Source organism: Erpetoichthys calabaricus, chromosome 4 (assembly GCF_900747795.2).
Source record: "Erpetoichthys calabaricus chromosome 4, fErpCal1.3, whole genome shotgun sequence".
NCBI lineage: Eukaryota > Metazoa > Chordata > Cladistia > Polypteriformes > Polypteridae > Erpetoichthys > Erpetoichthys calabaricus.
The window spans coordinates 84,404,551-84,417,965 of record NC_041397.2 but is presented as its reverse complement, the minus strand read 5'-3'; the positions used below and the strand labels follow the sequence as shown (position 1 = coordinate 84,417,965).

At 36.6% G+C, this 13,415-nt stretch overlaps 1 protein-coding gene across 1 annotated transcript in view; it reads right to left on the bottom strand.

Moving 5' to 3' along the window:
• The window catches only part of mycbp2 (MYC binding protein 2), a 412,376-nt gene that overhangs the window by 339,302 nt on the left and 59,659 nt on the right, over positions 1-13,415 (bottom strand). The window contains 2 exon segments of the mRNA XM_051926880.1: positions 4,045-4,198; positions 9,527-9,742. Coding sequence (XP_051782840.1) covers positions 4,045-4,198; positions 9,527-9,742 — 370 coding nt within the window.

Here is a 13,415-nt window from a genome sequence, read left to right as displayed (position 1 = left end):
AAGTCTCCCGACTCCCGCTGTCTTCCACGGCAAGTCACCATCCTCGCTAGTCACTCCCGCTCTTCTCCAAATGCTCAGCGGGAGCGACTACAATCAACTGCCCTAGGTGTTAGCTACACACCTCGCTAGGGCCCACAGTCCAGCTGCACTTGAGCCTGCTCTCGCTCATTCGCCTTCGCGCTCTCTCCCTCTCACCGGCTTTCTCCTCCTCCGTGCACTCCAGCAACCTCCATCTTTCTTTCCTTTCCTCATTTTCTTTTTCCATTCATCGTAGCCAGCTCGCGCTTCTATTTATTTCAAGAGGGCATAGCAGCTGCAGCACATTAGCATCCCCAGGAACAATCACAGTCTCTCACCTGTGCACTTAGGTGAGAAACGCCCACACCACAGATCGTCCCGAGACCCATTTTAGCCACAACTACCACGCCCCCTCGCTAAGCCGCAAGCGCGATGATTATTTAAAAACTAGCCTTTGCTGAGAGAGCTGTGGACCCACTATACCACACCCTCCTACTGAGCGACTGCTGAGTGATAATCAGCGGGGGATGTGTGTGGGTCAGCGTGGTGCCTCAGGATTGCCAAAGGCCAGGTAATGTGGACCTGAGCCAGGATATGAAGGTGGACTGCACCTTCTGAACAGGATAAGGGGAGGAGGCGCCTGGTTAAACAGGGCAGTGTTTAGGGCTCAAAGATTGGTGAAACCTCTCTGGTTTTTAATGGATATTTATTGAAACCGTTTTTAAACTCCATTATTGCACCATTTTAAGGATTATTTCTTTATTTATTAACTGATAGAGCACTACACTGCCTTTGGACTCTTAAATTTCTTTTTTAATGGATTGTTTTAATAAAAGCACTAATCACTTTTGCAACTATCCGTTGCTTTATGCATTGTGTCCTCATCCACTGGTTTATCCTCAATTATGTTATTGGTGGTGGTGGGTTCAAGTGGCTCCCAAATGCTACAGGGAGAGTGGATCCAATCGGCACCATCACATCATGTCATGTTACATGATTTTTCCAGCGGTTTTCAGTCATAACCTTCATTTACGTAATCTTAGCGAATGGAGGAAGTCAGCAGAACTCTCTCATGAAGGCCAGTCACATAATGAGACATGCTGAGCAACTCATTCCAACTAATTTGGAAATTACTCTAGATTTTGTCTTTAGTTGTAGGGGTGGGCTCCTTGTGCATGAGAGCTGACAACCACTAATTGCTCATCCAGAAGTGCAATGCATATAATGCAGCAACAAGCAATAATGAACGTGGGTGTTTTGGACCTGAAACAGAATAGATTCTTATCTGTCTTATATTCCAGGTTTTACATACCCCAACAGAACAGGAGAGGGGAAAAAAAAAAAAAAAAAAAAAAAAAAAAGCTCTGAACGAGCAGTACCTGTTAACCATTTGTACAGCATTAGCTCCATCAGGCAGTAAGTTGTTGGCTGTCACAAAAGAGGGAGAGCAAGACTGCACAGGAAGGTCAGCACTCAGCAAATGTGATATGGCCATAGTCCCATAACGAGATTAGCAACTGAGATAAGCAAATTTGACATAGGCCACATAATGTGACATCACTTTTAAGCAAACTGTCATTCAGCCTTTGTGACTCCTACCATCTTCTTTTCCTTTTAAGTCCATTGGTGAGACTGCAACCTTAATATCTTGTCACGCTTGGGTCACAGATTTGCACAGAGACACAGGAGGTTGTAGAAAAAAGGAACTTTATTCAAAGCACTGCAAACAAACATTTGTCTTTTTTCAAAAGTTTAAACGTGCTCTATGACAAGTCAGAGATGACAGTTCCGCCAGGAGCAGAGAATGTCTGGGAGAGAGAGAGATAAGGAGAAGCAAGCAATCAATTTAACAAACTGAGAGAAGCCCGTGCAGGCTTTTTAAGAAGGCGGAGCACCGCGCGAGAGGACACATTACGCGACAGAGCCGGCCAGAAGGGAAAGGAGGAATGTGAAGGTAATCTGTCTATGTTTCTTAGGGGTTTTCCCAGGGGCGTCTATCTTCTGGGGGTGCGATCAGCTTCGCAGCTCACAATATACACATACACACACAGAGCTCGAAAAAATTAAAGGAACACTTTTTAATCAAAGTATAGCATCAAGTCAATCCAACTTCTGGCATATTGTTCTGGTCAGTTAAGTAGCAGAGGGGTTTGTTAATCAGTTTAAGCTGCTTTGGCGTTAATGAAATTTTCTCATGAAATTCTCACTTTTTCCGCAACACGAGTCCAGAAATACAACCACCCTCAGACATTTTCAGTGAAAGCCATTCAAACAGGGCCTGGTCAAGCAATTCCATCTTCGGTGTATGAAGAGTATAACACTTTCCAGACTCTTGTCACTCTCTGACTTAGCATAAACATCCTTTATCTTCTGAGATTGAGCCTTAATGTCATAGACTGTCAACGAGCCGGATGAGTTGGGTGAGAACAAAAAAAAACTTTAAATACAAAAAATACCAACCGACCATATTATAGTCAAAGATAAGGTATACGAGATTAGATTGTATATTTACACGTGTGATAGAGGTAGACAAGCATGTAGTGCACGAGTACTGGCGTGTGAGGTGTGGCCTCACACACAGGGCACACACACCGCACCAAGTTTAAACTTACATTTCCATGAAATCTATTTTAAGAATTATTTGTTTGATTTTTTTTGCCGGTTGCTGGAGTTCTGGTTAACTGTACTTGTAAACCTGTTAAGCATGTAAGGCTTTTATCTTCTGTAAACATCTGACACATTTGCAGCTTTTTTTAAAGATTTCTAATGTTTATTACTGACTGAGTAATTGTGTGTTCATATAATATAAGCTTTAATAAGAAACAAGTGTTGCATAATTAAAACAGTAATCCATATTTACAATTACACCTCAAGAATAAGGAATGCCTAGCTGGTACAATGAAGGGAAAAAAAAACTATTACTAAATGTGTTTAAACAGATAAAAAAAAGATGTGGTGCAATTAAGGATTAAAAATGACTAAAACCTGTAAGTGCATATATACTTACATTTAAGCAGCAACTGATTTTATGAGAATATATTTTTGTTAGAGAAATGGTGAAAACTACTTTATTAAATGAAGCTTTAAGATGGATACATTACAGAAGAAATTAAACAATGTCAGCTTCTAATTATAAGAAGTATATAGGATACAAAGCTTTCATGCATAAAAAAAAAATTGAAATCAGTATTGATTGGCTGATCCACTAACATGAAATGGGTGATCAATATCAACCTTAAAAAACCTGATCCCTAGAATCCCTAGAAATAATGTTAAAAATCAAAATGGAGGCAAATAAATTCACGTTTTTTTATATATGGGTTTTGTAAGCCATATACACAAACTATTTTAAAAATTACAATATAATAAATATTTTGAATTTTCACAAGAGTTGTAAAAAAAAAAAAAAAAAAAAAAAAAAGGACTCGATAACTACTCACTTACAGGTGACCAGGTCCACAATCACATCGGTGCAATAGACTCATATTATGGCACAAAGGCAAAGATCAACAAGAAACAATTCTATGCAGTTTTAGGGTCCCTGAAGCACAACTGAGTCAGTCATTAAAAAAATGGAACGACTGAAGTGGTAAACATGCCACCTGAAGTCTGAATGTCTAGTGAAACAAAAAACTTATTTTTGGTCTAATTTTTGTTATTGCAGGTAGCATTATAAAACTTACTTATTAATCAGTGGCAGAAAAGGCATTTTATGAGTGAATAAAGACAGACAGGACCTATAATAGAACTTGTCTCAATTTTCAAAAGATATTAGGCTAAGGTGAACATGTGCATTACAAAATGACATCCATCCATCCATTATCCAACCCGCTATATCCTAGCTACAGGGTCATGGGGGTCTGCTGGAGCCAATCCCAATGAACACAAAATTTGTTGACCAGTTTCAGGATAGATCTTTCCAGAGGTTCAACATTGGGTGAATACTTTTGTAAGGAGACAGCAACAGAGAAAACTTCTGAAACATGGACAGTGCAAAGTAAGCTGAAAGCAAATAGTATCACATACCCAGAACATCAGGTGGTTCAGACTGAAAGCCTTCTGGTTGTTGACCTTGTAACATATCGAGCAAGGCTTGCAAACTCCTCAAGCACAGCGAAGGATGAGAAAACCTTGTCTCTTTGATCAGCTCAAAAACACCACATAGCCCAATACCAATAATCTGCATTAAAAAAATTACAATCTTTAAATGCACACGCTAAATGAAAAACATCAATATGGCATATAGTATAATTAAGCAATACGTATGTTAAGCACAATCAAATTAACTAAATGGAAAGAAAAACAAAAATTAAGGATATGAAAGCATGTTCAAGTTAAATTATATTCGAAAAAATGTTACCAAATTTAGAGTACACCAATGTTTTATTTCTTGATGATCATGGTATATAATAATTTGTCACATAAACTTATTCTAAAGTGAAGAACTTTGGATAAATTTTAAAAATACCTTCTCAGATCTTGTAGCTTGCAATGGGACTGAAGGGTACATGGTTCATAGGGGACAGAGAGACCCATAAAACTTACCAAATATGTCCACTTTGAGTAAAGGTTTTAATTAAAGAAAACATGGCATCCTAGTGATAATGAAAGGAAACTTTAACCATTTTATCACAGACTATTGGTCTTATTTTTCTTGAGACAAGAATGCACTTCCTGCTTGCTTGTCTTCTTTCAGTCGCTTTCTCAAGTGGAATTGTTTTACATAACCTATAGAGCAAGAATTACCCCAATTGGCAGCATAGCAAAAAGAGCACATAAGAGTTTCACTGTACTTTTACAAAACAAGAAATCTGAAATGATTACGCTGCAGTGTATTTAAATAAAATAATTAGGTTTTTCAAAGACTCGTGTTATTCTCTTAAAAATATAGTGTGTGACAGAACAGATTGAAGCATCACAGATGAGTCCCTCTTGCAGAGGATATGATATTTAAAGAATTCAGGGCAATGTGTTTGAATGAGTAAACTTGCTGACACTCCCTCATACCAAAAAATCTGTAAAAACTTGCGGTGAACATGCAAACCTCATGCAGTGCTGTGAGGCAGGAATGGCTGGTCTGTGCTATTACTGTGCCTGAATTAAGGAAAAAAAAATAACTTTTAACCATTTGTGTGTTGATTTGGACATATGTTTTGGATCATTGCCCTGCTAAAAGATCCAACAATGACCCAATCTTAGTTTCTTGGTATAGGCAGCCACATTTAAAAATAAAATCTCCTGGTATTTCATGGAGACCATAATCCCATGTACCCCAAGAAGGTTCCCATTCCCTTTGGAAGAAAAAGAGCCCCACAACATCACAGAACCTCCATGATACTTGTCATTGAAGATAAGGATCTTTTTGGTATAGCCATCCTTTCTATGCCAAATCCACCTTAACTGCTTGTTACCAAACAGCTCAATTTTCATTTTACCTCAGCACAGAATATGGCTCCATCCAATCAAAGCTCCAGTAGCGTTTAGCAAACTCCAAGGGTTTACATTTGTGGTTAAATGACAAAAAAGCCTTTTTTCTCCGGTATCCCTTGCAAATAACTTGTTGGCATGGAAGCGGCATCTGATGGTAGCTTTAGATAGATGGCGATGATGATTATGCTACATTTCTCTGTATTTCTCAAACAGTGATCCCTGGGTTTTTTTTAACCTCTATTACCATCCTCCTTACTGTGTGTGAGGGCAAAATAAACTTAGGCCCTCTTCCAAGCAAACTGCCAACAGTTCCAGTTTATTAGAACTTTTTAATTATTGGCCTAACTGAAGTTAAGGGCATTTTCAAGAGGTTAGCTAATTTTTTTATCACCATTCCCTTATTTATGAAGGTCAACACACTTTTCCCTTATTTGAATTGTGTATTCTCTTATCTGTTCCATGTTAATAATGACTGAATACAGGAATTTGACCTCAGTTATAGCCCAGTGAAACAGGAAGTCATTGATTACTGCTTGTGAGGTTCTACATTGTCTGATCACCTTAAAATAAGATATAAATGGAAAAACTGCTTCAGTTACTCTTTATTCACAAAAATTTCTAGAAGTGCTAATAATCATGGCACATGTGGTTTTGCTAAAAACAATTACTGCTTAAAGAGGGATTATTTTTTTCTTAGAAAAAAATTACCACAGTTCAAGGTTATGCTTCCCTTATTATTTTCAGTCGGAGATTAAGGCAATTCACCAAAGGGTAATTTTTCTATGACTTTCCACTCATCTTTACCAGAGGTGCCAGTAATTTTGGAAGGGAATATAGTTCAAACTTTTGTATAGTTCACCGACTATTAAATTTACATTTAAGTACTACCCGTGATAAACTGAATGTTCATTTTTGCCTAATTTGACAGACTTACTGTAGATTACTTTCTTCAAGATTGAAAGCAAAAAGCTAATTTAAAAAGCATCACAGTCAGTGAAAGGAGGTGGGGCTGCTGCTCCATATGGGGAGTGACATGTGTATGTGCATACAGTAATCTATATGTTGGAAATCGTTGGCAAATAAACAAGCACATCTGATATGAATAGAACTGATATTACAAAAAACAAGTAGGACATAATTTCAGAATCTACAGTGTTAGCCAAGAAAAAGACGTGGTAGAAAAGATTTCTGCAGTATTTCACATGCAACTACTGTACTGTAGGTCACTTCCTATTTTGGAAAACATTTTGAAGTTTATGTTCTGACTCTATGCTTTATAGAAAGCAATGTTTTCTTTTTTTCTTGTTTTTTTAAAGAAAAAACTCTCCATAGGAAGTATAACACAGAGCTGACAAGATAAAGAAATAAGTATTTATAATGACAAGAGCTGCAGGTTCAAGCTATGCAATACATGAGCAGCTCTCAAGAGACATGCGAGGTAAACACACACACACACACCCCAAAAAAACACTACAAAAAAGTGCCCCTCAAAAAACACAGCGACTGACCTCATTTCTCAGGGCTTGGCTTTCCTTTAGTAAGCAAAGAGAGACTTTGATTTGGCCCCAGTGTGTGTTGGACAATGAATTGGATAATGTGGTGAAAGAGTTATGAGTGAAGTCCTGCAGCATGGAGCAGAACAGTTTCCACTGTAATCCCAGGTAATCCCACCCCTCTGCAACTATCCCAAATTCAATACTGCCCAAAAACCATGCATCAAAACCAAGGGATTTTTACAAAAAAAAGCGAATTTTAACAGGTGAGTGCTGTCTTTCTCACCATCTCATCTATCCAATGAGAAGCTCACATAGTGTGTGTGTGTGTGTGTGTGTGTGTGTGTGTGTGTGCGCGTGTGTGTGCGTGCGTCTCTCTCTCAGGTCCAATCCACCAACATTACAACATTTTTAGTGTTGGTTTTTCAGTGTACCATCATTTTTATAATATCTGTAGGAATCGTCATTCTAATGCAGAACAATATACAAAAAGAAAAAATGATGAATAATTATTAATAAAATAAACATATCAAACATAAAATTTGAGGGTTTACCAATATTAAACAATTGAAAGCTTTTGTTTCAAACAGAATTGTCAATGGCCAGGGACCTTCATCCTTCCTTTAAAAAGGACTAAAGAACTAATGGGAACAGCCAAGAAGAAGACTAGGCCTTAGGAGTTACTTTGCTGTTGTATTGACGTCAAGGTATATGTAAATTGTGAATACTTCTTTGGAACTGAATTCAAAATGTAAAAAGTTGACTATATAATAATTATTTGGATATTAAAAAGGTACGTAACTTTTAGGCTTTCGATTTTTATACCACAATCAAAGTACCTAATGTTCTTACATGAAAAAATAATTTTTAAAAAAGAATCTGTCTTACATATGATAAAGTTGAAATCCCCTAGTTTATTACAGTTTTTGAGGATTAGTTTATGGAGAAAGACTTGCTAATTTATTTGGAAAGCATATATTTAAAAAAAGGCACAGGTGTTGCTATTTTAAATTGAATCGAATCACAAATCGCCAGGTACCAATTAAAAATCAAATTTAATTGACAAGTCATCATCAATTCATAGCTTTACTTGCCAACTGCTAGCCATTTGTATGGGGGAAAAAATCTAAGACACACACACACACACAGTACACTTTTGGGTCTCCAAATCTGCCACTAAAATAAATTAAGCCATGTCTGAAGTGCTACTTTCTTAAACCTGTTCAAAATTTCTAGTGCTAGTAAGGTTTCAGATAAAAAGAGAAAGTATAATTTCTGAAGTTTATAAAAACAGGACTTTGCATGTGTGGGCAATAAATATGCCAAGAAGGAACTTTCAAATCAATATAAAATTACTGTCAAAATACGTAAATATTACGGGTAGTCTATCACTGTTAAATAAATAAACAGAAGCTATGGTGGACCTCAATCTGTTTGAAACACACAGCCCCAAAAATGAAAAATAAATTCTACAGGTTTTCATACATTACAAAGCAGCAGGTGTCAGGCAAGAAAAAAGTAGCCCAAATGGATTATTAATTCAGCCAAATAGATCATTTTTAATTTTCCTTTGCGACACCTGCCAGTCTTTGTGAAAGACATTTAAACATGTGTTTAATCGAGTTGTTTTTACATTTAAATTAATAGAATTATAATAGTTATAATTTATTCTGAATCTGTCAGTCTAGTTCAATATTCTTATTATACTCCTCTAGGCTCCTTCAAGTGGTCCTTGAAAACCAGGTCATCTGACACCTAATATTTGTTGCTTTATCTTAAAAGACACATGAAAGTCAGTTTTAATGTAAGGGCAATCATAATATGTTAGAAAAAATGGCTGAAATGTACACAAATTTTTACAGAGCAAGAAACTTTGGTCAAACGTTCTGTACACATATACTTAAAGGATGATTAGAAATAATTTGCTATACTGTATGTAGTTAACATCAGGCACTCTACAAGTTGTCCAGTTGTCAGGAGTGAAACATATGGAACACATACAATCACTTGCAAAGAAGTAGTGACTTTCATTAAATTGATTTAAAAAGCACACAGATCATTATGTTTACACACTTTTAGAAAAATGGCCAGTTCTGTAAGCTGCAGCACATAGTACATTTAAATTACTTGTGGCTCCCTTATAGCCTTTAAACACCTTTACTTGATTCGATAAAGAAAATACACATTATGTAGACACACTTTATACAGATCACACAAATAAGATTTCTCATATTAAACAAAAAACATCAGTTTTTTAGCTTCATTTGATACTTTAGATGACATGTCCTATAGTGGCTAGACAGAGATATAGTAGTTTGAAGGTTATACTGTATATAATATGGTAAAAAAGTGCAAGGAAATTAAGCATAGATTCTGTGTATTATGGTAAATGAGCATCCCCACAACACCAACATCTAGCACCACCCCAAACATCTAGCTCCTTCTCATTGCACAGGCTGCAGCAAGGGGTACTTGAACATTTTTTAAACATTTTCTGCAAAAGGGGAAAAATAGGTAGAGTACAAGATATTTTGAGTTTTATCACACACAAAAAAGTGGAAAGAAAAAAAAATGAAGTAACTGACCTTAGGAAGCTTGATAGGTGGCTCTTTGGACTCCTCCTCTTCATCACTATCAGAATCTCCACTCTGAACAGAAGTCTTGGATGCCAGAGCTAGAGAAGCCTCTTTCTGCTGCCATTCCAATACACAGTGCCGAACATTACAGTAAACATTGAAAGCAGATGGGTTGCTGTGAAGCTTGATGTCTGGTACAGACAGTACTCCCTCTAGATTTTCACTCTACCGAGATGAGGAAAAAAAATACCTGTTAGATTACTTTACACGTACAAAGCTGACCTTTGTTAGATTCAAATTTTCAACCTAAACATTTGTTATTACAAAGTAATTATACTGTACAAAAGGCTCAAATGATCTACCTTTTGAATTACATTTGTTGGACAGTATGTGTTAATTTAACATACTGTTCACTGTGAAGAAAACAATTAAATATTGTTTATATTTAGCATTTACATTTAAAGTCTTTGGACAATCACACTTTATATACCTTGTAGTGCTGGGAGGTATGACCAAAATTCTGTATCACGGTATTTTTCAAAATTATACCGGTTTTACTGTATTCAATGGTATTGTTTTCCCCCCATGCACGAGTGGATGTTAACCACATTTTCCACTGCAATTACTGCAGCAGACTGGCTAAGAATAACCTATTCCACTGTCATGTGAACTGTACATTGTACAAAAAACATTTTAATGTGCACACAAGTATTAATACAGGTTTGCATGGCCCCATAAAGTGATACTTTTCAAGGGGGTGGCACTAATGAAGAGAAGGAATCACATTGCATGACAGAGGCAGTCAAAATATAGAACCTTTTTATTGAACAAATTTTACAAACAACTTAAACTAAAATTTTGACAACATATTTTCAACCATCCAAAGAGGCATTTAGAGGTGCTTGTCAAAAGTTGTATTGCACTGAACATGTCTTAGAAAAAAGGAATAAATAGTAAATATTTTTGTAAACCAACTACACTTTCTGTTAATGTTAACAATCTCTGTCCACTGACACGTTAAAGTGACTTTTTAAACAACTTTACCATCATTAAATTACATAATATTTAAACTAATAAATAACAATAAAATAAATAATAGTATTATTATTGGAAGTTGCACTATTACTTCAAGACTTCAACCCTAGGTACATTACACAGTATTCAGCAAACAAAAATAAAATAAAACAAGTGCAACTTGGTGATGTCATCTTTACCAAATGAACCATCATTAAGGCAAATTGCATTAATATGGACCTTGCTTCAAACTAAGTAATATACTGTACATAAATAATAAAACTGTAACTTGCATTTATAATGCTATTTGTGGTATAGCCCTACGGAAGCGTATTAGGGCCACAGTGAAGAAAAAAAATACGGACACAGTGAAGAAGAAAAAAAAACTCGAGAATAAAGTCGACATTTTCACTTTATTCTCGCCGTTTATGTCGAGATTAAAGTCGACATTTCCACTTTATTCTCATAGTTTATTTTGTCATTAAAGTAGAATGTTGTAAACAAAACTTCATCCTAAAATCAATGTTTAATTTACTAGATTTTCTCAAACCCTGTCATAAGTTAATGTAGCACATTAAATACTTTGTGTTAAGTGTTCCCCGACCCAGTTGTTAATCGCTACACACTTTTTAAACTGACTTCCTCTTGCACTAAGAGGAGGTGCAGGCAGCAATCGCCGCACAGAGTACATTAATTTCATGATATTCCTGCTCCCTGAACATTTACAATGCTAAGATAAATACTTGATATCATTTTCATGATGAAATGCATTAAAGCATGCATTAAGCCTGTGGGGGCACGGTGGAGTGGAGGTTGCACTGCTGCCTCACAGCAAGGGGGTCCCGGGTGTTCCCTGCCTTGAATTTGCATGTTTTTCTGGGTTTACTTGGCGTGCTTCAGTTTCCTTTCAAAGTCATGTAGAATGTGGGTTTTTATTCTGCTATATTGACCCCGCAAGTGTATGTATTGCTCGTATTCACCCTGCGATGTGCTGGCTCCCCATTCAGGATTTGCTCCTGCCTCGCACAAAATGCTAGCTGGGATGGGTTCAACCCTGAATGGATTGCATAATTAAACATGTATAACGAAGATTTTTTTAAAAGTTCTGAATACACCGTGATCTAAGTTTATAACTAGTTTTAATTTTATAAAGACATTTATCGTGTGGTGATTGGTTATGTGGAGAAAGAAAAAGGAAGGATAGGAACTGGGGGTTTGGTACATCAGACAGACAGCACGCATGCAATAAAGAAAGACCACTCAGAAGAACATCCATTGAATTCTGTGTTTGTGTTTCCGACCACCAGATCACAAACCCAACATTTACACAATATTTAAGTTAAACCTGTGCAATACCCATTCATACATCCAGTTTTTTGGAGCCTCGTCACACCTGCCATAAAGTTCTCTACACTGAACGTACACCTGGGGACCCCTTACTGTGAGGGAGCAGCACTACCGCCACGCCACCGTGGATATTTAATACATGCTTTAATGCATTTCGTCATGAAAATGATTTCAAGTATTTATCTTAGCATTCTAAATTTTCAGAGAGCAGGTATATCATGAAGTGAGTGTATCCTGTGCAGCAATAGCTGCCTGCACCTCTTCTTAGTGCAAGAGGAAGTCAGTTGAAGAAGCACATAGTGATTAACATGGCTTGGGAAACACTTAACACAAAGCATTCAATGTGCTACATAACTTATGACGGGGTTTGAGAAAATCTAGTAAATTAAATATTCATTTTAAGATGAAGTTTAGTTTACGATGTTCTACTTTAATGACAAATTACGAGAATAAAGTCAACATGTCATCACACTATTACACAGTACCCAGGAACATTACACAGTATCGAAAAAAAATAAAACAAGTACAACTTGGCTTGCAGTATTATCCAGTAGTATAGAAACAGTATTCACACATTTGAACATAATGGTCCACATCCAACCTTTTAAAACCAAAATATCTCCAGACAACAGACACTGCTCCTTTTCTTCGGCAAAAGTTCTTCTGTGTCATCATGTTCAACTTTACCGTCTGCTACAGTTTCAGTTTCAGAATGTTCTCTGTCCATTTTCACCGTTCAATACCCTCCACTAACGCATGTACTCCGTTGCATGCGTGTTTAGCGGTACAGCAGTGAAAAAGGTCCCCCTCCTTAAACAGTTTCCCGCTGCGCCACATTCCAAAAGTTGTTTAGGCTATTTAAACCGGTATTGCGGTATAAGAAAAATCCATATCATAACAAAAATAAACGGTTTTTGGTAAGAACCAGTATACCTACCAGCACTAATACTTTAATATTAATTGTCTTCAGAAACTGGGACAAAAGTGAGTAAATGTTTGCTATTTGTTTTTTTCTCACATCTGAAATATGTTAATTATGAAACGATGAATTCTGCATCTGTGATGTGTGAGAGATAGTACAGCAATGGCATTAGGAGTTACTTAATTTTAACTCATTCCCAGTAATAATAAACTGCCAATAAATCAATTGATGGGATCAATGTCAAATTCTAAAGGGTAAATAAATTAATCTGTATGTACAATCTTTTGATACATATTGTTAGTGCCTGAATGGCACCCTCTCTTTTGTGCTGCAAAATGATAAGTCTACCACTGCATGCTGTCTCTATTCACTTTACACTGCCATTAGCAGGTTCTGAAAAGCCATAGCCACAAACATTCTGCCCATTATAATGGAAAAAGTTATGGTGAGACTAACACATATTCTATTTATTAGTCTAGCTGGATATTAACAGCAAAGTGATTACGAACAGTAATAGTTGAACTTGTGCCTAGGTTATATAGTGGCTATAAAGATAAGACTCCACCTCCTCAGGAGTAAAAGAAACAAATATTCTAGAGCATAAACTTTGGACTG